This window comes from Musa acuminata, chromosome BXJ3-2, assembly GCF_036884655.1.
Source record: "Musa acuminata AAA Group cultivar baxijiao chromosome BXJ3-2, Cavendish_Baxijiao_AAA, whole genome shotgun sequence".
NCBI lineage: Eukaryota > Viridiplantae > Streptophyta > Magnoliopsida > Zingiberales > Musaceae > Musa > Musa acuminata.
This window is the reverse complement of record NC_088350.1, coordinates 32,709,981-32,737,848: the sequence shown is the minus strand read 5'-3', so window position 1 is coordinate 32,737,848 and position 27,868 is coordinate 32,709,981. Positions and strand designations below refer to the sequence as shown.

General features: G+C 37.9%; 2 protein-coding genes and 1 long non-coding RNA gene across 5 annotated transcripts; all 3 read right to left on the bottom strand.

Annotated features, from left to right (window-relative positions):
* Positions 1-221: 221 nt before the first annotated feature.
* LOC103974830 (mediator of RNA polymerase II transcription subunit 16) lies at positions 222-15,810 on the bottom strand. Of its 2 annotated transcripts, XM_009389722.3 has the most exons (16): positions 15,195-15,810; positions 14,812-14,880; positions 13,742-13,830; positions 11,823-11,935; positions 11,376-11,477; positions 9,339-9,429; positions 8,671-9,267; positions 7,681-8,302; positions 7,511-7,590; positions 7,315-7,397; positions 6,375-6,611; positions 4,420-4,594; positions 2,704-3,224; positions 1,986-2,162; positions 1,317-1,700; positions 222-686 (listed from the first exon to the last, which is right to left on the bottom strand). In XM_009389722.3, the coding sequence occupies exons 1-16, from the start codon at positions 15,539-15,541 to the stop codon at positions 546-548; spliced, it is 3,828 nt and encodes a 1,275-aa protein (XP_009387997.2). In that variant the 5' UTR covers positions 15,542-15,810; the 3' UTR covers positions 222-545. The 2 variants fall into 2 exon arrangements, with proteins under 2 accessions (XP_009387997.2, XP_018677872.2); XM_018822327.2 differs by lacking the exons at positions 11,376-11,477; positions 11,823-11,935; positions 13,742-13,830; positions 14,812-14,880; positions 15,195-15,810 and adding an exon at positions 10,367-10,641.
* Positions 15,811-16,892: 1,082 nt separating this feature from the next.
* On the bottom strand, positions 16,893-21,365 carry LOC103976193 (uncharacterized). Of its 2 annotated transcripts, XR_001976785.2 has the most exons (4): positions 20,906-21,365; positions 17,795-17,945; positions 17,345-17,702; positions 16,893-17,219 (listed from the first exon to the last, which is right to left on the bottom strand). It is a non-coding gene; the product is annotated as an uncharacterized LOC103976193 (long non-coding RNA). The 2 variants fall into 2 exon arrangements; XR_001976784.2 differs by having other exon boundaries at positions 16,893-17,702; positions 20,906-21,364.
* Positions 21,366-21,548: 183 nt separating this feature from the next.
* On the bottom strand, positions 21,549-27,049 carry LOC103974839 (flavin-containing monooxygenase FMO GS-OX-like 4). Its single transcript, XM_009389732.3, has 7 exons — positions 26,429-27,049; positions 24,360-24,430; positions 24,070-24,222; positions 23,903-23,985; positions 22,625-22,760; positions 22,364-22,537; positions 21,549-21,932 (listed from the first exon to the last, which is right to left on the bottom strand). Exons 1-7 carry the CDS (start codon positions 26,994-26,996, stop codon positions 21,726-21,728), a joined length of 1,392 nt encoding a protein of 463 aa, XP_009388007.2. The 5' UTR covers positions 26,997-27,049; the 3' UTR covers positions 21,549-21,725.
* Between the last annotated feature and the right edge of the window lie 819 nt (positions 27,050-27,868).

The window sequence follows — 27,868 nt, the reverse complement described above, 5'->3', positions numbered from 1 at the left end:
ATAGAGAAAATTAAAACAAAAAACAAAATAATATGGTCAAAACACTATAACAAAAAAAAACGTAAAGACGAGCATTATCTCAAATCAATTCTGAAACGTGGCACTGATTTTGCAAAATCTTAGTTAGCATTTATCATCACAGGAGAAATCGTATTGGGACAAAAAACATTGATACATGGGTGAAGGCATCCTTCGAGAACCAGTATTGGTAATCAAAAGGGTAGAAATCTCCAGAACCCACTGCCAGAGAAAGCTTCGTTATGAATCACCACCGAAAAGAAATGCCGCCATTCTTTTTCACTGCCTTTACATCAGATTACAAATCTAACGAGCTACCAACGTGTCCAAAGCTTAAATTGGGTGTGAAGCCATAAAGAAAAAGAAAACTCATCATGAACAATGGTCAAGGACCTCAAGGTATAAGGAAGATTGCTAATATCACACATGACCCTATTTTACCCCCTCTGAGTTGAAATGAACAATGACGCAGTTTTGGTGCATCAGATAGCCGGGCAGAACAGCCGAAAAGAAGGAAGCTTCCGGAACTACACTACTCGGACCCATGCGCCACCGCACATCGGACAGCCATGAGCCCAACGGCTGATCCACCATGCTTCACGTTCGTTCTGAGGATTGGGATCACCAGGTTGCGCAAATGCACAAGTCTGACGCAAACATCTTATGCACTGCAAGAGAGATCATAATTGTATGACAAGCAAAGAAACCAGAATGCAGGAATGCACTACCAACAAAGGGTATTTGCTACATACATTTAATTATACTGAAAATAACAGATAAATCATTCACCGCAAGATTGCTTTTAATATAAAAGACCAACCGCCAGATTTTGATTAGAGATGACGAATATTGAATTATGTGTTCATCAATACTAGCTTCCCTTCTCTGCTAGAACTTACAATGCGTGTTCTATGTTGCATAGTTACCTCTAGACAAAGAAACAGAACATTGACTACCTTTTTGAAAAAAATGCATCCCTCGTATTCAGATTTTCACCATCAAAAGCAACACTACAATAACAATAAACATGTTTTACTAAAATAAAGGCATCTTCCATCAAGGAAAACCTACTGCCACAGAGGAAGATAGAGAGGGATTCGTTTCTTGATGACATCAGGGAAAACGGATTTGTTTCTTGATGACATCAGGGAAAACGAGGTTCCAAAGAACATGTAAATAATTTTGTTAATTTATGCTGGTAGATGAACAAAACCTTTGCGTTTAAAGTTGCCCAAATGAGCACAACAGTAGAGGAAGAACAAAAGCAAATTGCAAAGAGAGGAACTTGAAAAACAAACCTTGTACCATACTCCTCCAAGACCGGTTTTCCAAACAGCTGTAATGACATCCCTTCGAGATCCCATAATACCCAGATAAGATCCAAGGCCCACAGAGGTCTTCAATCCAAATGCTGCATCCCTCTCGGAGGACCTACGCTTCCTCGGCCAGAGGCCCTGGGCTCCAGAATAGTCATTGTGACCTTCTACAAAATTAGTTATAGAGGAGCTCAAAGAGCCACCTAGCTTAGGTTTCAGTGTGTTATCCAAAGGACCAAGATCATCTGGATCTGACCAGGGACCACCAAACATATTCCGTCTATGCCAGTCTTCAGCTGGAGGGTGTAATTCTAGCTCACGGAGTAGTAGCCCAGCAGCATCAGCTCCCCTGGGACGAGGCATATTCTACAAATTGCAAGCACATAAATTACACTGTGGGCCCGATTTTGCAGCTATAGCATAGAGGTACAGAAAAAAGAACTACAAAGACAAAAGACAGTTCTGTGGAGTTCCTCTGCCTATGAACAATGCAACTATAGTATTTGCAGTGAGCCATAACCTTAAATTAACAGAGACAGATCTCCTAGGTTTGGCAAATATAGTATATGGCGAGTCACAACAAGTTATGCCATCCGCCTATAAACAGTAAAGGCACAGACAAAGAACCTTGTTCCAATATCTATAACGCACCTGCATGTGTGGCCCAAGTGATGCTTCAACAACTTCAGGCAGCACGGTATAGTTCCCATCAATATAGTGTAACCGTATGATTATATTGCTTGCACCAACCTGAGAAGCAGGCAGTGGGTGCTGAAGGGCAGCTGTTCTTCGGCAGAGATCTACCAGAATGAGAAAAAGTACCTTCACCTGCAGGAAAGTGCTTTAATCAAGGCAATCACACATGGTACATCTTTAACTTGAAAAAACTGGAAGAGAATAGCCTTCACTAATCAAGAATAGCCTTCACTTCTTTCCTGATAGACTATAATTGGTCATCAATTTCGCTAATCCATTTCTGGGACTTCATGTTTTTAATTAAAAATTTTAGGGGTAGATAAGGAAAATGAAGGTGGTAGCATACAGAGGTCTCCTGAGTCCTGACAACAGTTATACCTCAAATGCTTGCGTCATATGGCATTAATAAGTAACGTAACGCTTTTGAATAAAAAAGTAACATAAAGCTTTCAATGTTCGTCAAGGTCAAAGAAGGCATCTGTTTCCTCTAGTTTTAACTCACGTGGTGTAACAGCAGGTCAAAGTGATTCATGTTACATATTATAACTGCAACACATTCACATTATCTACATTCGACAACCTAGAATTGCCCATGGAAAATGATATCTATCCAGATGGTAAATAATTGTATAAAAAAAAAAAAACACACACACACACACACTTATATATATACCTCCTCCGATGTGTAGCCTTGCCCTGCATTACCAGAACCAAACCTTACAGACTTGTTGGTAGAGCCTTCTTCAAGCCCCTTTGCTCCAACAATCAATTGTCCAGACCTAACTGCCTGGCCTTCTTCAGTTTTTGCAACTCCAATAGTTGGTCTGGATATTGCACTGCTATCATCTACTTTTCCATTAAAAACAGGCTGGGCTTTCTGCAAGCTAGAGTCTGGGTTCTTCTGAAAGTTTCCTATAAAACGTGGTGATTGCCTTCGGCGGAATATTAGACAAAAAAGCAACAACTGGCATAGCCTGTGAAGAAAATGGCAGTCTCCAATAAGCCTGACGGCAGGTGTTCCAGGAAAAGTCCCAGTATTGATGCTAATGGGCATGAAGGAAGATGGCCCACTGATCGGATTTTGAGCAGTCGAGGATCCTCCATCAGCATTGTTGCTGATTTTAGCAATGGCACCTTGAACCCATGCTTGCATTTGAGAATTTCCACTTGCACTTGGAACTCCACTTTGGGAACCTAGATTATATGGCATTGGAACATGCAGAAATTTGTCAAAAAAAGATACATTATAGATTTGGCATAGAACAGAAGAGTCAAGAATACAACTTCAGCTCATTCTAAAAGACAGGAAAAAAAAAATCATATTCCACAAAATTTAAAACATATATCAGATACAGCTCATGCGAAACATAATACTAATGAAGATCTGAAATGCTTCCTTCAGCAAAAATCACTTCTCTGCTAGTAGCACATTGCAGAAACATGCAACTTATCCTTCATGATTATCAGTGTAAAAGACACTGATAATCATGATATATTATAGATTTGGAATGCAGAAATTTGTTAAGAAAAGAAACATCATAGATTTGGCATAGAACAGAAGAGTCAAGAATACTACTTCAGCTCGTTCTAAGTGACAGAAAAAAAATTCATATTTCACACAATTAAAAACACATATCATATACAGTTCATGAGAAACATAATACTAATGAAGATCTGAAATGCATCATTTAGCAAAAATCACTTCTCCACTAGCAGCACACTGCAGAAACATGCAACTTATCCTTGATGATTATCAGTGTAAATGACAGTTAAAAATAAACTGAATGCAGTTCATCAATCAACAGAAGCAGCCTTGGACCATCAAATATAATTTTGAATATGTCCAAAATAAGTTGTTATAACATCTCAGTTAGAAATCCTAATTTCTCTAGAAACAAAGTACAACATCTTTACAGAGATACTGGTGGACATCCTAGACTACACAATGTAAATATGGATAATGTAGATACACTCATCAACTGTTGCACCCATAGCACCATGCTAAGCTAATGCAGAAGTTGTCTGTACACATGGTTCATATTTCAGCAGTGTGGTAATGAATCCTACCTCTATATTATGCATGCTAGTGGAGATCAAAAGCTCAACAAAGTGAAACATGTATTGGAGCAAGTCAACATTGCTAACAGACTTTAACACGGCTGAGTTGTCACAGAAGAGCAAAGAAAATACCATGCACACAAAAATCAGTTGCATTATTGTGATGCTGAACATAAATTTTTTGTGCAGATACATTTTCTAGTTTCTGGTTGCACTAATGCTAGATAAGAATAACTATGAAAAGAAGATGCTAGTGTGATGAGACTTCAGGTTATTTAATATGCATAACCCTGTAAAGTCTATCAACTATATCAAAATTTAGAAAACTGACCCTGACTTGTTGCAGAGGTAGAACTGTGGGTGGGGCTTGCCACCATACTACGTGCACCACTAGCACCAGAGGAAGCTCCAACTGCATGACTAGCCAAAGTACGACAAAAACTAGCATAACGACGCAAGCGTGTGATGAAATGTGAAGCTAGATCAAGGACAGCATCAACATATGCCTGGAACATGTAAGGGCACAAAAACAAAAAAAGTGTACAGTAACCATTAGCTCTAGGTTATATCAAGCTGAAATTGATGACAACAAGATAGAGAAGTTCACCGCTTCTACAGCTGAAAAATTCCTGTTTAAAAATAAACAAGTCCTCAACAAGCATTTTAACATGCTCGAGACAAAAATAAAAATGGTTGGCTATGAAAGTAGAAATTTGCTAGCATTCACAGAATCACAACCAAGTATTCTTTTTACTATGCCCCATATATACTATTTTAAGAATTTCTTGGTTAAGAAAACACCAAACTGTTACCAGAAGATGCCATGAGGCATGAAGTACCAATAATGGGATTATCCAGGGACTATACTATCACAAAATCTATAATCAACTCCTGGAGTATGAGAAAATTGAAAAAGCAACAGAATGGTGAAAAAGAGGATGCCAACAAAGGGAGAAACAAAAAAAAAAACTCAAAGTGAAAAAGTAAACACTAGCATTCTTAAAAGAGAGGTTGCATAGAAATCTCATTTGTGGTCCCTGTCCTCTCTCTTCTCACTCTCCGTTTTGCGCAAAGAGGGACCAACGCTATATCACATCCATGAAATAGCATAATTTTGCCTCCATTGATCTACTTATTCTCCTACTTATGACACGTTGCACATGATACAGCAGCTCATAAATGCCATGAGTAACTAGGATATTGTGGACACATACTGTAACCTAGTAAAGATGAAAAAACAATGTTGGAATACTAGCATAAACAATGCAACTACTGAATCTTAACAGAAAATAACTCAAAATCCTACTGCCAGTTAGTGCGGTAAACTTCACCCAGTTTGTCGAGTAGCATGATTAGATAAGTCAATAAGCCCACATGTATACATAGTGATGATTTAGTTGTACAAAAAAATGCCATAGAAATAGAAGCAAGAGGGGTAAACACTTCAGAAAATACCACCAATATATCTTAGTTCACTACCAGGCACTCAACAATTATCTTGAAAAGATAATCCTGTGTATATATACATATACTTATATTTTTGCAAGGACCATCATCCTTATGTTTTTCTTATAATTTCTCTATTAAGAACTAAAATATAGACAATAAATTGGCAGGAGAGCAGGTCCCTCAGAAAGCCAAAATTATCAATTGATAACTTCCCTGAGCATATTTTTTCCAAAAAAAATCGAAAAAAAAAAGATATTACACAACCTAATCTCAACTTGGGCACACATAAACAAGACCCTCATCACACTAAGGTGCACAGGCTCACCAGTGATTTTTCTTTTTTCTTCTTTATGTTTCTTTTTTTTCCCCAAGATTTAAGTTCTGGACAAATTGACCAGGACTGGACGAGACTGAGCTTAACCAAGGTTAAAACTCAGAAATTGTTTCAATTTAACAGGCCAGCAGACCCATCCTAAAGGGATCAGCATAAAGGAAAAAAACAACAATAAAAATAAAAGTTGCAGTTGTCAGGTTAAAACAAGGCCCAAAAGGAAATGGTCCAAGATCTTCAATACATAGGAAACAATTTGAGGGAGAGAGATGCATAAAATCACTGGCAACACATGCAAACATGACTATCCTTCCTGTCAGCCCCAAATTGGAAAAAAGTTGCTGAGGATATAAAATAGAAGCACAAGTATCGTGTAAAAGATAGGATAACGAATCTTTGCAGCCAAAAATATCAGGGTTTCAGCTTTGTCAAAATTGTTTTCTTTTTGAAGCAAGCAAAACCATGATCTTCGAAAATTCATGGAGACTCTGGAGAACAAGGCAAACCTGTATGCTTGAAACCAAAGCTTGCTCAACAACCATTTTGTCAGCATCAATGGCAGATAATGTCTCACCGGATGCTTGCCAAGGTTCAAGTAACAAGGTTGCAGGATTTATAAGAGCAGATTCAATTCCCTTACCCAACATGTCCAGTAATAATCTTGCTTGCATATCCAATACAAGTGCTCTAACATCTTGAGCATTTGTACCTTCCAAAAGCCTGCATTTTATCCTATCAAGGTTCTGCAAAATAATAGATCCTGATCAAGGGGCAAAGAATATTTCACATCTCAAGATGGCCAAAATCAAGGTGACAATGAGATTAAAGCATTAAACACAACACACTTGATTCAATAACTAATCTGCACATTTAAAATTTTAAATGACAACTAAAAGTCTAAAACATAGTTTTTACATCAACCAGTTTGTTGCATTGATCTCGGGCTTCCTCATTCCTACGTATAAAGGAGATTGTTTCACAGTTGAATCCAATTATCTCAGAATGGTAATAACAAGAAATCCATACTAATGTAACAAATCTGAAAGACTTATAAACCGTACAGCTAATTCTTTAAGCAATATTTCCAAGTTGGTGTGCTAGCCCCTGTCACATGACAGAAAAGGCAATATATAGTCATTCAAAGAGCCAAAGAAAACTAAATTTCAACTGTCCTCAAATTTTTAGAAAGTAGAAACAACAAAACAATAGAGATATTAACACAGCTGGTATGCTCCAGTTAAGGTGTCAAGTGTCAACCAAGGCAGACTTCAAAGTTCAAACAATCCCACTGGCTAAGCCAATGGCCTTAAATATATAAGGATTTTGTAAATCCACAGATATAAATACCAACAGATGCAGGTTCAACAAGCCATGTCAGCTGGAGCAGATTTCAAAACTTTGTTCAAAGATGACAAAATTACTTATGACAAAGTAAAGAATGCATACAGGACCATGTTGTTGCCTGTGTTGAATAGATGGTAGAGAATGGAAGTCCGCATCCAAGACAGCGATCACACTATTAAGAGACACTTAAACACAGAAAAGATCATCATAAGGCTTTTGTTGAATATTAAGCACTTCAAGGAAGTGTGAATGTGCTTTGAATCATTTGTGCTAGACAAAGGAAAGAGAAGTTGCCTACCAATACCATCCTCAGCAGCACTTTGTGTGCAGCCAACAGCATCCCACCAATCAACCCCGACTAAAAGACTCCACCAAAACCTACGCAAGATAAAGTTAGTGATAAAACATACGTAGTTCACATTTAAGCAATAGAAAAAGTAAGAATAAGAAAACTACTGCCTCATGTACCTATCAGCAATAGCTCGTTCCCAAGTAGCTGAGTTGACTTTAGATTGTGAGGAACCAATAGCAGGGGGAAGAACACGAATTATCTTCAGTATCATCCGGTCCTTGATTGTGTCATGCCAAACAGAGGCTAAACAGCAGCTGGTGGATGAGAAAGCAGGTGCAGCAATGGTTGAACCCACATTTATATGATAACTATCAACAGGATTGAAGTTTGCACCAGAAAATATGTGTACTCCACCCCTAAGAAAAGCAACAGCAACCTCTCCTCCATGAGCAGAATACACAATTTGAGCTAACTGTCTAACATCATTTGGGAGATCATAGGGATCGAAGCTGAGCCTATTCGCTCTCTCAACACTGGAGTCTGACGAGTTTAGTTCATCAGATATCATTGGCTTAGCAGAACAGGTTTGAGGGTTCCTTAAATCGTCTGTTGGTGGAATGCTTTTATTAACTCTAGTTAACCACACTGTCTGCATAGGTGGTTGCCCACCAAAACTAGAAGCAGGATTTCCAAATATTGGATGAAGAACAACAGGTTGAAGTGAAGATTCCCAACACTGGACCCTCCATCCTGTAATTGAAGGCCCTTCATCTGGATCATAAGGGGACATATACTGCCCTACAAGGAAATTATTTATTAAATAAACTCACAAATTGGAGACAATAAAAAAGAATAAATGCAGTCACTCACTAGGAAAAAAGGATGTGTAGACTAAATCTAACTGCCCACTTAAACCACAAATACCAGAAAAAAGAATGCCAAAGTCTAAGCAAACCAAAATTCTTTTAAACTGGACAATCAAATCACAATAAAAGAATGTGTTTTAAATGTTGTAACTGTGCACCCAGACGAGTGTGACTTGTAGTTATTGTGGTCATTTTGCACTATCGTAGTCAAAAATTGTTTACTGCAAAATCTTCTTGCAGTATCTAATAATCAAAAGATTTGAATCATTTTGTAGAAATCTTGTGGTAATAGGAAATTACCTTCAACAATTACAACAGTGATGACAGACCCTCCCCGAGTGGGATCAAAAGCAACTGCAGTAACTCCGGATCCCCATGTAGTGGTTGCAGCAGACTGTGCTGCAGCCTCGGGACTCACATAGGCAGAAAAGTTTGAAACAGGTGAGCAATGAAGTGAGGCAACCTCATTGATCTCATGATCTGTTAGCCTTTTTCCTTGCTTTTCTTCAGCAATAAAATACTCCTGTAAACTAAACAAGTATGCAGATAAAGGTGCATAACCTTTCCAAGATGGGGGGTTTAAAGACGGAGGAACAGCACACCCAGTATTTATCTTTGCCGTAGCTTGGAAACCATTTCCAGGGCCTGGCATAACCTCCCAGACAACAACTGTAGATGGATTTACAAGTGGGACGCCAGCCACATGCATAGTTCCAGATTCTGTAATAATAGCATCAGCAGCCATTATGCCACTGGGTCCTGCTCCTAACAGCCCTTTGCTTGTAGAAAACCATTTTGGTTCTGCATCATTTAGTGCAGGAGGCCACTGTGCCCAGTGAAGTTGGATAGAGCCAGATGAAAAAACTGAGCAAACACAAAGAAAAGATGGCCACCTCACTGCAACAAAAAGTGAAAATAAGAGAAATTCAAAAGACAGTTCAAAAATCTATTCGACTTATAGTTGTAACCTGAATTTTGAGACTGTTGTGAAAGAAACTTTTCCTCAAAGGTTGACTTTGTGCTGGCCAAGGTACTTGAATTTGAAGGAAGTGACCGATACTGAAACCAAGGAACCAACACTCAGACAAACCAAGCAGAAGAAGAGTTCTCCTTATTCATTTAATTGAGAGTTCATTTAACTAATCACAAGTGATGAGCCAGCAAAATCAGTAAGAACAAGACAGAAAAAATCCTGAAAGTTGTTCTGACAAGTTATCTTCCAATACAAGATGCAGGTAAACCTTATGAAAAAAAAAACACCCAAAAGTAAAGAACAGCGAGGCAACCTAAACCATGTATTCATTATCGAAACTACTTGTCATGCTGATAGTATGTGATTATATTTGTTGGTGATGGTGACATGTAGGCATAATTATTTCAGTATCAACATATCAATGTCACTTGTCTCTGCATGATCAAATAATATGATTTTGCTCAAAGAAAGCAGGAAAAGGATATCAAGGGGTCTACCAAACTGTGTTTAGTAGGATATGGTACATGCCACAAATACTTTAGCCTGTACCACAATGTCATGTTGTTTAAACCCTTTTTCCAGAAGAACTAACAACATAACCATGCATGTCTCTATGGGCATGCCATGGGCACAAACCATATGTACCACATCAGTACATTGCTGGAACATCACAAAACATCTGACAAAGAATGGCACAGACAGATTTCGCACTTGCTTTGTGGAGGTATTTGTGGCAACAGTATGATCTGGCATACGTAGAAAGTCTCATCCATTCAATGGACTTATTTACAGGATTTATGAGACAGTTCATTTATTTGGCAGGAGTCATCAGAGCAGGTATACTCATAACATTGTATCAAGTCATTGAATTTAGCCCCTTACCAAAAACTGCACAATTAACTCTAGCATTGTATCAAATAGGTGGACTTAGTCCCTAACCAGAAAACTATTGCATGTGCAGCAGTACCAACTACAAAAATTTGCAAATCTGCATTTGATATGTGAATGAGGAAAGATGAGCACCATAATCGGAAGCTAGGTAAGAATAAGCAGTCTATGTGTGTGCCAAAGATTCCCCACACAAGCTGTCCTCCAACAAACTATGAAAGGGACAGATGTTTGTTGTCCCGATCATTCTGTTAGCCCCCATATCAACAAGAAAAAGGATAAGTTGAGCAGAATTTTTCCCAAAAGGTAGCAGAGGGTTGCACAGGCTTCCTTAGACAGATTTCAGACTTGGAATGCCAAAAGGGCAAAGGAGGTTGGCTGCAAAACCACATATAATGGAGACTTTCAAGCAAAGTCATGCCTTTCTTCCTTCTGACCAGATAGGAGCTAAGACAGCATCGGAGGATACTACCTGTGATATTAAAAAACTCTCCTATCATAAATGACAATTTAATTACAACTATTTTCTTTAAGCTCGTGCTTGATACATAGATGAGTAATTAAGGAGACCAAATTAACAGTCAAAGACACCAACAAGATATGTTAACAGTGCAATGATTTTCTTTTGATTTTAACAAAAATATCAAATTATTTGGGCTTGGCTTCAATTCAATGAAGTTGTCAAAAGTCATGAACAAGCTAGATTTTTATTAATGCAGACTTAAAAAAAAAAGGCCTAACCAGGCAGATTATCACATGAACTGGGTCGCAGCTACTTAGTGTCTACAACATTTTATACCATGTTAATAGTCAGCTATCAGGTTTCTTTTCTTTTGTTTACCATTAATCTGTATCTCCAGATATGCAATTAGTATGACACTAACCCAAACATCATGTTGTCCTAATTACATACACAAAAAATGGTCAATATTTCTTCCAAAAGTCTCCTCCGTCAAAGTGTGTATCATGTGATAGCCATCAGTGTCCAAAGGATAACCTTTGCTATGATCATTTAGCTACACTAACTATAATATCAGTCTGTGATCCATAATGCGTAATCATAACTAATAACAACAATGAAAAATGAACCCGGTATCATAGTTAAAATGCAAAACAATCAAAGGAGAATATAGGAGCCACACACTGGATTCATCCCTGACAACCATTTGGTTACAACAGCAAGATCTTGTTTCCATTCATAGCCACAATGCCAACAACTAGCATCTCGTACAAGGTTCACTGGGCCCTGTAATATTGTACAAAAACATTAAATAAAAAACCATAGAAAATTTAGGAACAAAAATATGATGAAGTAAGCTAATAAAGAAATGGACACAAAGTACCAATTTTCATTTTCAAATAAAAAACAATTTTCATCCTGTAACAATAACAAGTATGCAAGGTTTCAGCAGTTAAAGGAAAAGAGAAAAATAAATGCAATTTTATATGTTGCAATTATTCTACACATCTTGAATTCACTTATATAAAGGAGAGAAGCACGAAGAGGAAGCATTTGCACAAAGGCTGTTGGTGTTTTTTACATTCACAGAAATACCAGGAGGATAATAACAGTGCTGGTCTAAGTCCTTACTTGAGAAGGCTGAGTCCATATCGTGATCCTTCCATGAAAATTTGCCACCAATAAGGCACGAGGGCAGGATCTAGGAGACCATTCAATAAATTGAACTGAATCCCGTGGAGAATCTGTGGATAAACAATATACACCAAGATAGACCAATATCATTGCCTCAAGATTGGTACCAGTTTAGTGCACACATGTATACAAAATTTTCTTTGGAGAACTAATGAACAATTAAGATGGCATAAACTAAATAAAATTGATAATTTCATTTAAATTCTGCCAGTAACAAATAAAAAATTAAAGATGCAAGAAATCATAAAGTAAATTTTCTTAATTTTCTATTTAATTGAGAGATTGGTGCTGTTGGTATTTGCTTCTGTAGCACCCACTTGAGATGTGGCAAGTGGCAACATGGAAAAATAAGCTACCCAGGTCTATTCAGTGTCACAATCTTTATTTGGTTTTTTTTTTAATTAATAATACCTGCAACCCCATGTAAAGAAACATGTCTGATAGTTATTTTCACGATTAGTAAAGAATGTTTTTTTCAATCTATTGTTCTCCATTATTTTTTTCAGTATTGTCTTTTATATTTAATTTACCTTCTCTATTAAAAGCCTCTAGAACAACAAAAATAAAGAAATCTTGTAGCATATATAATGTTTGTTTTCACTTTTTTCTAATTTTAGCTATTTTATGATTTTTCACTGTCTTATTTCTAAAGTATTTCTTAGCTGATTCAGTGCTGCCAATCCCAAATGTCTCACCCTGTGTCCAACCTAGATCTGTGAACCTTACAACAGACTGACATACGAAGCGATGATCATGTGATAGTAAAATTTAAATTTTTAACTTAGCATAAGATTCGCTTGCGTTTTTTTAACATGTGCCAAAGTTGTCTTGGAGCACCATCCACATGACAATGACCCTCATGATACCGTATAAGTATGATACAACAAAATCGGAACTCAAACTAGAAACCATGCTTCTGAGGAATTTTAGAATCCTCTTAAAACCAAAATTCTGAAAGCATAAAAACCATATCACACAAAATATGGTTTTCTCCACAAACTCCGAAAAGAAGAAGGCCCAGGTACATCTGCACATAATTCTTCGGAAACATTCTGTTGGTGAAAATTATTTTCTTGTTTTAACAAATTCTGTATCAGGAATTTCAAAATAAAAATCCTATGAAAATTCTAGATATCTCCATTCTCTGTGGAAGTTGGGTATCACAGTAATCAAAAGTCCCTCATTTATCACTTCATGACAACAAAACAAAGAAGATCAAACCTATAAGAATGTCATATATCCCTATACATAGTTGTGTTAATAATACACTAGAAACTCAGCATTAACAGTAACAAGTGTAGCATTGTGTACACAATTTTAAAAGAAATTTCTCGTTATAAATGTCAAATTTTTGCTATTCTATGGTAACCTGTAAGATATCAACGAATACATCGAAAGGCTCAGGAGTTCAACAAAATACAATTTAAAAAACAAATACAATTATGTCTCAGCCCACCAAACAAAATACATAATTGTGCTAGCTAAGATTAATACAGAACAGTTTTCATCACTCTAAGTGAGAGCCAAGCTTTTTGCTAAATGAAAAATATGAAAGTCTGAAAGAAGTGAAACATCAAAAATGAAAGAAACAAAGAAAATTAAAGGACACAAATGTGTATGTTAGATATGAGAATGTTAGAGGCAAAAGGAGACAAAAGAAAATGTTTGATCACAAATTTGTATTGCACAAACAAGCTTCAAATTTTGAAGTTTCATGCAGCAATTCAGCAAGTATCTTTCAGATACAAAGAAGTCACAAGTTTATGGTAATCTATCGGTCCCTCCAGATCATTATTCTGAACCATAATCAAAACACTATGGATATTCCGGAAGTACTGAGTTATAGTATCATTTACCAGCTTTGACATTGAAAACAGCACATTCTGTGGGTCGCTCAGGGTTGACAATGTGTATTGGAATCCAAAATGGAGGATTTGTAGTAGAACTGAAATAGATAACAGCCAGTAAGCTGATGGCACAATAACTTTGGATAAGAGATAGTATATTAACGAGTTAAATACCAAGACAGCATATCTTAGGACAAGAAACAGGTTAATGTCTATATGAAGATAATTTGACATGAAGGTTTAAAATAGTAACTGACATTTAAATATAAATCAAAACATGAAGAAGAAATATAAATTATTAATTGAAGCCTTCTGATTAAATACTAAATAACAACAATAAAAGTGAAAAAATAAACAAATACTTTCAGAATAACAGCTCATGCAGTTATATGTATGCTTATGGCCTAGCATTCCACAATAACCCCTTACTTCCCATTCATCCATGTGATTCCTGAGTGGTCCCACATCATAAGTTGATGATGAGCTAGCTAGGTGAGTAAGGCTGCTTACTACTAGTTACTTAAGGTTAAGGAATGTTCTGTACTAGTTACTTGGCTAGTGAGTTTTTGCTGAAAAACAAAGTATCATAAAGAACGAATTATGTAAAGCTTGTTAAACAAGACATTCTTTGAAGAACTTGTACAGTATGTAAAGAGGAAACACTTTGCAGTAGCTACCAGAACAAATGGTGTTGAAGGAAGAAGCAGAAATTGCAAGCAAAGTGTAGAAGCATACAAGGGTACATTTCCACCAATCTACCATTGACAGATCATGGCCAGACAAAACTCAAGAAGCAACACAATTTTAAACCACGGAAAAAAAAGGAGTAAAATAAGAAACTTTTCTGGAGCCTTCGATTAAACTTAGACTAAAATTTACGCTTCGACTAACAATTTTTGACACATGACAAGCCTAATTGGATGGTTTGCATCCACAACAGACAATAATTCTTAGGAGACCTTTTGATGCTGGAGTTCATCTTAGGCCTTTAAAAATCCAACGAGCACTTCAAACTAGTTCCACACGGCATGACAGAAATGAAAACTTGAATCATTGGTAACTTAAAAGAGAAAGATGACCTTGGTATTCTAGCGCATGTCTCTGATGCGCAAGCAATAGCATTCAGATTCCCGCACCAAGCAACTGCACTGTCCAACAAAACCAAAAGAAACGTAACAACTTAGACTCGTGATAATGCTTTTTCCTGAATAAATTCCACCAAAACTGACAAAAGAATATATACATGCGTATATGAAGCAGAGGCAAAAACTCCGCTTCATTATCGAGACTAAGCACCGAACGATCTACAGTCCCTAATGGAACCAAAATTTCCGCTAGAAAACCAACCAAGTATTCCATTCTTTCCACCAAAAAGCTTCAAACACTTTGTGGGATTCCCTTGTTCCCCTCGAATTAAGACTCCCCGAAGGATGGGCACAGAACTGAAGGATAAGAAGCACACCTGAAGTTGCGGCAGAGCTCCGGGACGCTCATCTTATGCCGAAGGCTGGACGGGGGCTGCTTGAGCCTAATCCGGAACACGGTCGCAGGGGGAGGCGGCGGGGGCGCGTCTCCGCCGTCCATCGGGTGATCTCCGTCCTCGGCCTTCTTCTCTACTCCACTCTCCACCTCGACACCCGCATCGCCCTCGGAAGCCCGGCCTTCTCTCGCGCCGCCGGCTCCGGCGGCGCCGCCATCCTTCGGCGCGGTCTGGTCCGTCTCCGGCGGCGGGTCTTTGGGCAGCGAAGGAAGAGGAGGAGGAGGAGGAGGTGGAGGGGGCGGGGGAGGGGTTGATGCGGGGGTGCTCATGCGGGATAGAGGAAGCGGTAAGGGGATCGCTTAGGTCATTTATTATAGCGATTGGAGGGAGAAGGGCGGTGTGGGTGTGGAGAAAGTCTTGGGGCGTGAGGTAGACAGGAATCACCGTGGTGGAGACGGCGGCGGCTTCCAAGATCTGGACTTTGTGGGCGTATAGTTGTAGGGAAATGGGACGGTTTTGGGTGGATAAAGAAGGAAAGAGACCGCCAAACCAACGACGACGACGGCAAGAGGGATGAGTCGGACTTCTTTCTTGGTTAGTGTTGTGAGTGTAAAGAGGTAAGTGGTTTCTCTTTGCCTGCAAATATATATATATATATATGTTAGGATTATTTCGCGGAAATAGAATCCTTATAGCGCTTTTTATTATCATAATACATTTAATTTTGATAAATTGAGCTCCTATTTTTAAATTTTTTATACAGTTTTTTTTTTCTAAAATATGATTTTATCTTTATCTTGATCCGATCGACCAATACCTCTACCTTGATCGCTTTTGTTTATAGGCTCCCAACTTTTCGTCTATCGTTCTCATTCACTTTTGATTGTTGTCACATTTAGTTGTATATGTTTTTTTCTCTGTCCAACTATCCTCACACCTCGTTAATCATTGTATTTCCTCTTGCTTGATCACTCTGGACTCTCATCCCGTGTTCTTCTATTGTCATCATCATCCTAACCAATGTACATCGCCCTCATCATTTTTACTCGTGATCACCTCTGCTAAAATTAACGAGGGGGACAATAAAGATGATGGATGGAAACTGGAGGAGCTCATGCACCCTTACTATCGCATGTGAACCCCTCTTCTTAGATGATGATGAGAATAACGAGGATGACATAGTAGGGATGATAGGCATGGAGGTGATTGGGGCCAATGCAATGGATAAAATTATCTCTTAGAAAAAAAAAAAACTTCATAATAAAATTATAAAATAAGAGTGCTCTACGAGAATCTCAATGCTATTAGTTGTTTTAAAAAATTTATCCAGAAAGTAATTGTTTCTTACTCAAATAATTATAGTATTATTAAATTGAGTTATAATGTATTTTTTTCATCATATCAATTATAGTATTTTTTTTAAATCAAGATCATAATATTTTGATCCAATAGTAAAAAATATAAATTCATTCAAAAATATTATAATTGGAAAATATTGCACCATTATCTATTAGCATTTTTAAATTATATATATATATATATATATATATATATATATATATATCAATACCAAAATATGCTCAATAAGAGTCTCGCCCATGTTTAAAGGGTGGAAGAAAAGAAGAGATAAGAAATATAATAATGGGGTAAGAAAAAAAACTTTATTAAATAATTATAACAATAATTGATCCACATGTCACTTTGTGATTGATGCCTATCTTCTCACATCTGTCTTCTTCAGTCGAAAGAAACATCGTTTGGCAACATGATACATAGCTATATCTAATCTTGGAAAGGGTTACAGGTCTCCCTCGCTTTAACTCGGATACAGTTTAGCCTTTTTACTCGCAAAATGAGTACTAGGACTGAAATGTTCAACTCTTTTGCTAACAGCAGCCAGTATACATGGTCTAATTAGATATTACAGACCACAAATTGCATTGCAATTGGGTAAAAAAACATCACAAAACTCTATTGCAATAGCAGCACGTCCAACTTGATAAGAACCTGAGACAGAAAAGCCAGACAGTTGAAAGTTTATCAACATATCTGATGAGCAATGTATGCCAAACCTGATTCCCGATGAACCGGTTTAGCAAAAGGTAGGACAACCGATGGAGTGCAGAACTCACTGGTATGGCAGGAAATCATTCGACATAAATATCGAATAGTTGCATGTGAGGATCAAGCAGTTGCAGCTACCTCTGGTTTGACTGCTTGCCCTTCTGGCACAGAGATCTCTCGGCTGCAGCAACATCTTTGGCTGGTGAAGAGGAAGGTGGTGTGGGAGTATGCTTCAGCTTTACCAAAATCTGGCGCATTGTTGAGAGATCAGTGGGCTTTCCAGGCTTTGGTCTGTGAAGGCTTCTGCTCCTCTTTCTTCCCTCTCTTCTCGATGTTGGCTATCTCATTGGTTATAAGCTTAGCAATTGCTTTCCAGTATTGTTTATCGGCATCTGTGTGGAACTTCTCCCGGTTGGAGAGGTATAGCTAGCAATAAACAAAGTGGTATTGCTTAAAGGAAGATTTTGTATCATAAGTTTTTGATGCAACACATGACAGGGCCGGTTAGAATTAATTACCTTCTCTCTTTCTCTGTTTTGCAACTTGTTTGTCTCACAGTTCAATTTCCCTTTCTCATAGAAAGCTTGCTTGTACTGTTCAGCTTCAGCGATAATTTGATTTCAACATTCCTTTTCCTTCCTCTCCTCCTCAAGCAGGATGGCATTTTGGCTGCATGTGCAACAAATCATTTAAAATTGTCAAGCTTTACCAACAGGAAAAACTAAGACAGATTACAATAAGGAGTACCAACTCTTCACACAACACAACCTCAGCATGAGATTTTTGGTTTAAGTCAGGACCATGTTTAGGGAATTGACATGAATGACCCAAGTTGAGATGATTATAACGATCAGGTTAAACCTGTCATTTTCGCATTAGAGTCTATCATATCATGTCAAGTCTTAACCATGTCATTACTAGATTACTTATATTGTTGTCGGTGTCGAGCTCAAAGTGCAAGTAGGTTGATGAGGACAGGTTAGCCATGTCATCCTTAGTACAATCCAACCTGATTAAATGGGTTTTACGTGTTTTTTTTCCAATTACACGTGAATTAGATGGTTTGTGTGTCTTTAGCCCTAGGCTGATTGAGATCTGGATTATTCCAAACAAAATGTATTATTCAGATCACTAATCAGTTTTTATATACTTAAAAACTAAAGGTCAAAGGAAAGTAAATATATCTATCTAACTAGTGGTAAACTTCAAAGTAATGACAGCCTCATTAACAGGATGATGAGGTTTTAGGTTATTAAATTATGCAAGCCAACAAAGATCTAAAACTACAAAAAGTCTAACAATAGTAAGAAACACATTTTCTTCAAGAAAAAAAAAAAAAACTTCAGGATGGTTTTAGCAAGAGGTAGCCTCCTGATTGTAAAACAGGACTGATTGGCACCAGTATTGCAGAGAACTAGTCAAAGAGGAATCACATACTAACCAAAAGAAAATGAGTGCAAACACAACGATAAAAAACAATTCCAAATTCTAAACTTTTCCAGCAGACAATAGAAACCAAAATAACTCAGTTCTTTGTTTTTGTCTCCATAATTGTATGCTTTCGAGGTCCTACACGACTCTTAGCTGAAAATTTATGGACAGTGGACTCCTAAATCTTGTTGATCAAAGAAATAAAAATGAAGAGAAAGGGAAAAAGGGCACATCTTGGCAACTTCTTTCATCAATACATCATATACTCCTCACCACATTCTAGAATCTCAACAGCTATGTCATTATCCTTTAGTATTATATCTCGAAAGACTTCTACCTTATATATGATTCATATTCCTACCAATGTTGTAGGAAGTTGCCTTGGCGGTGCCTAGGAGGCAAATCAAGTTCTCCTCAAATGTAAACATGCGTATCCTTACACTGTATCATATGTTCATATAGCATGAGGACCTACATATCAACTGAGCCAGGACAGATTTTACAATCTACAGTACCTTGTAAAATAGTTATGCTAATCTCATAAAATTATGAAACGTAAAAGCCCTCATTATTCAATAAGCTATGGATCTGACAATGTATGTTCATTGGCTAACTCAATATGCAACTGACATAATATGAAGATATTGTTCAAGATACTAAACGGTAGAGTGGACTATTGCCTTGGGTTATCAAGACTACTCCACCATCTACTGCCATCAAGGATATTTGGTAACCATGATGCTCACTATCTCCAACAACCCAGAGAGGTCCAGGAATAGGTTTGCGTACCAAATTGTCATTGTGGCTCATAAATTGCAATGAACTTTTGGGCTAATTATATATTTCTTCCCGTACTTGACCTCTTTTAGCATTGGGGTCCTTGGACTTTGAAAGGTTACATTGGGTCCCCATAGTTTCAAAATTGATACAATTTATTTCATTTTTAACAACACCATCTCGGAATCCTCTGCATGTGACATCACGTGCTGAATTGACAATTACGTGAAGGTAATACTGTCATTTCACCTGTCAAACCATTGGTTGGCTTTGAATGACCCACCGCGGAGTTCAGGACCCCGGAGTTTGTACAAACCTAGACAAAGCATGTCATCTTCGTCTCTTAGCGTCATGAACACTGTCAACAGGTCGGACCTTGCCGTCTGCCTTTGTTTCAAGGACGAGAGCTCCTCCTTCCTAGCCCAAATCACCTTGTAGGTAGTCTCATCGATGACCTCGATGGACCTTCGGAGCCATCTCTTGCTCCCAAGGTCAAGGTAGCGCAGCACCTTCCACATGCCCATCTCTTATTTCATGCTTGTTTTCTTCTTCATCTTCCATTTGTGTTCTTCTTCCTTCTGCTCATGCTGCAGATCACCTCAAATTAAGCTAATTTACAGTGAAAGCTTCCAACTCTCCAAAGTTTATAAATCTAATCATTTGAAGCCCCTTCTTTCATCTAAAGACAAACCACAATCCCAGCTGCAAGCCTGTGTTCCCTTTCCATCACAAACACACAACGCTAGTTTCATCATCCATAGCGACTCTCGCTCTTTCTCTCTCTCAATACTGGCATCATCCATACCTACGAGCTGGCATTGACAGTGAACTAAAGACCTCTCTCTCTCACACTCACTCACTCTCCTCTCTCCTGTCTCTTCTCCAACACAAACACAACGCTAGTATCATCCGCATCTACAAGCTGGCATTGCCATTGACAGTGAAGTGAAGGCCTCTCTCTCTCTCTCTCTCTCTCTGTGATCATCACGTTGCCAAAAGATCATATAATCACACCTCACATTACGGGGTAAAACAATACAGAAAAAGCTTTAAGTGGAGTGCTCACGGATCAGATCTCCGGTTGATGGAACCCAACCGGTGTCGGAGACCACCACCACCATGCCCGTCGTGGGCATGTGCCTTTGGTGGCCTCACCATTGCACCCGGGGGCCATTCAAAGCCAACCAATGGCTTAACAAGAGAAGACTCCAATGTAAGTTTTACCAGTCGGACCTACTGCTACAAGGGGCCAACTAGTAATTAGCCCAGAGCTTTTTGATCCTCACTACCGATCAAGTAATATATTGGCTCAGAAAAAGCTAAAATCAATTGACCTTCAAAGAATAATTAGAAAGGGAGATATAAGATATGAATCAAAGAGACAAGATATCTCAACAAAATGACGCGAGGAAGGGCAATACCGAATCGACGAATGATCGGATCTACAAGGAAAGTCCCTCGCCGGCGCCACTCCCGAAGGATGAATCCCTTCTCGCGCTGCATCTGGTCAGGGTCGGGGTGAAGAATCTCGGTCATCGCGGACGAGAAGCCGTACCCGTCGGAGGAGGCCGGAATGCTGCCGCCGCCGGGGGCGACGCCGACAGAAAACCCGGGGGAGAAGGAGGAGAAGCGCTGGAGGTAGCCACCGAAAGATCTGTGCCGACTGCCACCGCCGCATCGTCGCCGTCGTCGTTGCCGAAGGCGGCCGACATCAAGTGAAATTGTTTTTGGGTGGTCAGGGGGTCTGACGAGGGCTGCGATCTCAACTTGTCAGTTGCACGGTAGAGAGCAAGAGGCTGCTGCCTATTATCGAAAGAATCCGCTGGCCTTTGGAACCAAGAAAGCATACCTCGATCTTTTTGATCTTGAGACAATGCCTTAGTTTTGGTTAAATACACTTAGTGATTGCCTGTTTTATTTTGATCGTGTTTCATATAGATTCGAATCTAAGACTCATCACTTGTGCAATTAGAAATAAATGATTGAATATTTTATTTTATTTTTATTCTAATAATTATGGATTTATCTACGTTCGATCACAGTAATAATTAAAAAAAATGAATATTACAAAAAAAAGCTAAACTTTAAATAAAGAGGATCGCAATGTTGATTAAAATACATTTGGGAAATGAAAGACACTGTCATGAGAGCTTTGAGAAGACTTTTTTTCTCAGAGCGTAAGTTTTCTTACTCTAAAACGTAATCCAACAACAATAAGCAGTCGAATCTGCGTGACATGAATTAATATATAGAACTTATAGATGAATGACATAAGAACTTTGTAAAATCTTCCTCTGCTTGTGAAATTAAATGGTCGTCGTCCCATTCATCACGATAGCTCTCTGGGCGGGCTTCTCTGTTCTTCCCCGCTGCTTCATACATCAGGTTCCTCCATTCTACCACAGGAGGCAACTCACATTGCTTCGCAAGCCAATCATGATACTCAAACTGCAGAATCCAATTCCAAATCGAAACATTCATTAGACATGATAAGAAGTGATGGGTTTTCCTGCTCTGCCTTTTTCTTATGCACACAAGATCACATTGTTGTGGTCAATTGCAACTTGTAGCTATAATTTCTCATTTAATTCAAATGTAATCAACAACAGCAGTAATAATAAGTCTTGATGTCATGACCATTTGGGGTTAATGACAGACAACTCTGCCTATGTTAATTCATGGAATGACCAAAAATTAGATGAAGGCTGCTTAAAGAATATGAGATTTATTAGATGGCATGAGAATTTTAAAACTTTACAACATGTTCCTCGTATAAAGGAAAATAAGATTAGAGTTGATTAGTTTCTTCTCATGACATTTTATATATCATTCTTTTTTCGTTCGGAAGGCAAAATTTGGTAAGTGAACAAATGAAGTACCTGTTTGTTTGACATGTTATGAGTGTATCTCTTGGGCCATCCAGCAGATTCGAGTTCCGAGTACCAGGCTTTGACATCTTCCAACATTTCCTCTTTGGTTGGAAGTGCGAGTCGCCCTGATAGAACGCCTGCTACCCACTTGCTTTGAAGCTCAAACATCAGGAAAGGAGCTACCTGGTTTTACGGTGATGAGTACACTAAAAAAAGATAGCATCTCAAATAGAAGTTATTGAGGAAAAAGAACAACTTATGGAAATAAACCTTCCAAGGTATTCCAATGAAAGCGAGGCTTGGAGCATGTGATGGTGGGAAAACGTGCTTATATAGCGGGTCGACACAGTTATCATCGACGGTGATGATACCATTTGTTTTAAGAAATGGAAAATGATAATTGTACCTGAAAAACATTGTTGTTGCCGAAATGTCACATTTTCACAATGCATTTGACAAAGACCTCATGGAATTGCTTGAAGATACCGTAATTGAGTTCAAGTTACATGGTCAGTTCTTCTATGAACATGTAATTTAGATAAAACCAGGCAAATTTTCGTTACTTCAGACCGCCCTCCGAGTATGAGTTCTGTACCATATATGCAGTTCAGATGTTCCATTTACCACTGGAAGTTTTAGTTTCTCCTAGGTTATTTTGCACATCAAAGCTAGCATACATGTCCCTGCAGCTTGTACGTAAAACTTCAGAAGAACAGAAATTGAAAATAAGAAGACAGTAATTGGAACTGTCAACATCATCTTTTCTGGAACAACAACTCGGAGCAAAACAATGCAAGCACACGACTTAATCCTTTTTATGCATGAATTTCCTCTAATATTTTTTCAAACAAAAAAGACAGTTATTTTATAAAAATAGTTTCTAAAGATAAATATCAAAATTATTCCAGCAGCATGCATGCATAAACTATGGATGGAAAGAATGACAATAAACAAAGAAACAACAAAGATCATCTCTCACTTCTTGAAAAACGATATAAACCAAAAAAATCCAAATTATGAATTTCTATATATATATGTAACACCTCAATTATTCCTGCATCGGAAGTAGATAAGATTAAGATTGACTTATAAGGGTCTGATGAGTGTACTACTCTCAACTTCAACTTAAGCATTTTAGCCAGTGGTTTGGGTCAAATGAAGTCGATAGATCAGTTAGCCCATCAGGGTCGTGACATTTGGTATCAGAACCGACCTAGTATTTAGGTATGGTGAGGAGGCTCGAGTAGGAAAGGCTGCTACCCATAGATGGAGTCAGAGAACTCGTCATGACGTAGAGCCACCACTGGGCTATGCTTCACATGTACCACGTTAGGGTTTGATCTGGTATGTTGGGCCTTGACGATGACGTCAAGCTCTTGAGTAGGGGTGATTGTAACACCCTCGATTAGTCCCACATCGAAGTGGATAAGATTAAGATTGACTTATAAGGGTCTGATGAGTGTTGTGAAATGTTAAAGATATTTCATATTCATTATCTAATTGACAAAAATGATGCTCAAAATATACAATGGCAGTTGATATGCATACCCCGTACAGTGTATAATGACATCAACTTGGACAGAGCTCCCATCTCGAAATACCACAGTGCCATCACTATGGGTGCTTGCAATCTGTAACAAAATTTTCTGATTAGTACTTTATTTAGATGTAAATCTCGGTCTATTCTTATTTCATCAAGAAGAAAGAGTTTCTACCATAGAATGGAGCCACATGTTGTCATGGCCAAGCTGCTTTCTAGGAGGTTCATCAGGCAGGGATCTATTTGAAATATGAACTTCTTTAGCATATCTAACAATATCCCTTGAAATGTCAACAGCACTAGCAGCACTCCCAATTATCAACACCACCTGTACAAGACCAGAAGACTCTAAATTAGACCAGAGCAATTAATTTGACAGCTAGAACTTTGCAAGAATTATTAGTGACATTTTTAAAAAGAGATTCTGGTCAACAAACATATAAGAAATATTAACTAAATGCATACTTGATCAGTAAATGGCTCAGGGACACGATAATTGTGGCTGTGCAATTGCTTCCCAGGCCACACATCGATGCCTGAAACATATACATGCACAATCAACATCCAGTGGAAACAGGAAATTGCAACAATAAAAAGAAATTGTAATGGAAGAAGACAATCGCTACTCAAAGATTAGAAAGTCAAGAGCTTTTTGAGAAGATAACCATGTTTCTACTTGGTTCAACAAGATAAAATTCAACATTTTTTGTAATCCAAACAATCAAAGCATCATAATCATCCTGACTCATCTTCTTGGAAGAGATACATCACCATAAAAAACTTCCTACACAAAATCAGGAAGATTTATTTAGAAAGTAAAATAAATCATGACACATTGAGTCCTAAAACCAGAGGACCTTGCAAATGGATGGATAGACAAATGTGACATAAGTTACAGAACAAAAGAAAAAAAGTCAATGCAAGGAAAAGGTAGATATTTACTTTGGTCATGGCAATTTTACTTTGGAACTAATTTCTTTAACAACCTTAAAATAAGGACTGCGTGAATCCAGTACGTAAATTACAAATTGTCGTTCCTCTATGCAAATATATTCATGATGCGGAAGGAACCAGGAAATTTTATTTTAAGAAATGTGTTCTCACTAGAATGACAATTTCCAGAGTAATTTAATATCAAAACTGAATTTAACCAAATCAAGCACTACCCAGTTCATACCATTCAAATGTGACTTCATGAGGATGCATATTTAATATAATAACAGTATGAAGACGGCATATGCAGGCCCATGTAGCTCTGAAACACATACTGACACATGCAAAGCATTAACAGTCGCTTGAACATCATTTTAATGTGTGGCCTTGATATAGGAAGGTAACTAAATACTTAAAATTCTAGTAATACACATAAAAGAAAAGCTGATGAGTTCTGATAAAGTGTTTTAGCAATCAATGAACACAGTAAACCAAGTTTTAGTGTGGATATACTAATTAAAGTATTTATATGGTTAGCAAAATGTTAGGCCGCTACCAAAATACATGTATCTGGTGAAATTGGACATGTTGCATGCCTGAGAGAAATGCAGCAGATCGTGCTAGTTTCTTTTCTGATTCTTGATATGAGGTGTTGAGTTGTTGTTCCAAAATTCCAATTATAAGATATGAATTTAGGGTCTTTTGGATGTTAAATTAGAACTTTTGGTCAGTGGCAGCCATAAATAATACAATGAGAAGAAGAGTACGACGAAGAAGAAGACGATGCGGAAGAACAATTGTCTTCTCTGCCTCAGGTGCATTATGTTTCTTTCGATTATCTAAGCCTTCTCAACACTTTTTTTCCGTCTTCTTAATTAACAGTCACAAACTTTGTAATGCATAGGAAATCAAATAGTTTATCTGTCTGCATTCTCAAGAGAAGGAAGCAAGCACGAAAAAAGAGTAAGACAGTTGCATTTAGGCAACCAAAATCAGTGTGATGCTGCATATGGAGTTGCCTGAGTTGCTGACAACAAAATATATCCTTGAACTTGATCTTAGTTGCAATACAATTTTTTTCTAAATTTAGTATCACATTCGTTCAAAGATTTTGGAGAAGAGACAATGTCTGCCACACATTCAAGAATTCCCCAAATTTACCAATTTTTATAATCTAGTGCATCCCCATAAAAGTTCTATAGTTAGGAGATTCAATTCAACAATGAGATCTAAGTCACATAGGCAGCAATGCAATGTTTTTAATTGTCAAGTCAAGTTTACAAGATGAACAATGATCACACGCATATAAGAAAGAAGATTATCTGAAAATATGATGAAGCTATCCGCTGATCCTATTAGCACCAAGAACCCTAACTGAAGTAAAGCAACATCCAAGATTGGTATTGTAGGGAAAAAGAATTATTAAATGATTAGGTTGAGATCTATATTTTTTTTTTCCTTAAAGCCATTAGCCATTCAATTAATTAAGTTTCTAAGTCAAAGGAAAATTAAAAATTCATACATGTTAGGAATAAAAAACCCACAAAACTTTGAATTGAGACTATAACGCCGAGATATAGGTAAATAAGGATAATAAATACCGGGAATCTCCGCGATACGCGGCTCGGTGAAGTGACCATTGCAAACAACCACGCCATCAAAGACCTCACTTTCGTCGCCCCCATCGCCACCCGCTTCGTCAACGCTCCTCGAATCTACTTGCCACCTCCCATCATGATCCCTCTCCACCCTCTCCACCTCCCTGCGGAACCGGATTAGCCCGCAGAGGTCGAAATCCCTAGCAAAATCCTGGAGGTATCGGAGCACCTCGCGGTGTCCAGGGAACCGCCGGGCGTCGCCGCCATCGGGGACGCGGCGGGAGGAGAAGGGGAAGTCGAGGAAGCCCATGCACTCGCGGGGGAGGTTGGTGCGGAGCGATTCGTAGAGGCTGCTCAGGACGATGTCGCGGCCGGGGTCGAGGCCCAAGGGGTCGGACTCGGTGGCGGGGGTGTATACCCAGGTGCCCCCGATGGCGGCGTCGCGCTCGAAGACGACGACGCGGAGGCCCTCGCGGCGGAGCTCGCGCGCGGCGACGAGGCCGGCGGCTCCGGCGCCTATGACGGCCACGCGGCTGACAGCCGGCAGCGCGGCAGCGAGGGAGGCGACCATGGGAGCGAGGCTACGGGTGGCGACGATGTGCTTGGTGGCAGTTTGGCTCTCAAATCAATAAGCTGACGCTTGCACTGACTTAATTTGGTCAAACAAAGAAAAATCTTTTTTTATTATTTTTTAATAAATACCTTTTTGATATTTCGATTTGAAATATGTGTCCTTATTATATTAGAAACAAAAATAATTAAATAAAAAATATAGTATTTTTGTTACCTTCATCAAAATATCTCATCATTGTGCATTTTAAGGATTACAGTAAATTAGAATGCCCTTTAGAAAATATTAAAAATTATAGTGTAATTTGATTGGTGAATATTATACCTCACTGATATTTCTTTTTTTATTTTTTTGGATTAAAAATTACAAAAAAATTATTTTTTAAAGAATATATTAAAAAAATTATAGTTGAGTCTCTAAGGTACATTTTGTCATGTAAACTTATTTTCAAGTATACCAAAATCTTACATTTTGCCATCTAAAACAATCAAATAAAGAGACAAATATATAAATCTAAACATAGTTATCAATATTATATATTGGTGTAAACATACATGTCAAAACACTTATACATTGTGTTCTATAATTTAAAATAATTGATATCCAACTAATGTCTAATACCTTCATAAATATTATACTTTTCGAGAAATTTGAATAGCTTTGGAATAATTTTCTTATTTATACTTGTGTTATACTTAATCACGGGCTTGATTTTAATTTATTTAGTTAAGCATATTAGTATAATATATTTTGTGATGTGTTTGTATTTGAATTTATTTATTTTAATCTCGAAAATTTTGAATATAATGTCTTCTATTTATAACATATAATTTTAATGTGTAGAATGCAAATATGACTAACACATATAATAA

Bases quoted from the DNA above. Each gene is read 5' to 3' on its own strand.
- LOC103974830 (XM_009389722.3), bottom strand. From the start codon at position 15,541: ATGAGCACCCCCGCATCAACCCCTCCCCCGCCCCCTCCACCTCCTCCT. The intron at 14,881-15,194 runs GTGTGCTTCTTA...TTTGTTGGACAG, and splicing joins GAGCTCTGCCGCAACTTCAG to TGCAGTTGCTTGGTGCGGGA. The intron at 687-1,316 runs GTTTGTTTTTCA...TCTCTCTTGCAG, and splicing joins TTGGAGGAGTATGGTACAAG to TGCATAAGATGTTTGCGTCA.
- LOC103974839 (XM_009389732.3), bottom strand. From the start codon at position 26,996: ATGGTCGCCTCCCTCGCTGCCGCGCTGCCGGCTGTCAGCCGCGTGGCC. The intron at 24,431-26,428 runs GTATTTATTATC...TATATGTTTCAG, and splicing joins GCGTATCGCGGAGATTCCCG to GCATCGATGTGTGGCCTGGG. The intron at 21,933-22,363 runs GTACTTCATTTG...TGGATTCTGCAG, and splicing joins ATAACATGTCAAACAAACAG to TTTGAGTATCATGATTGGCT.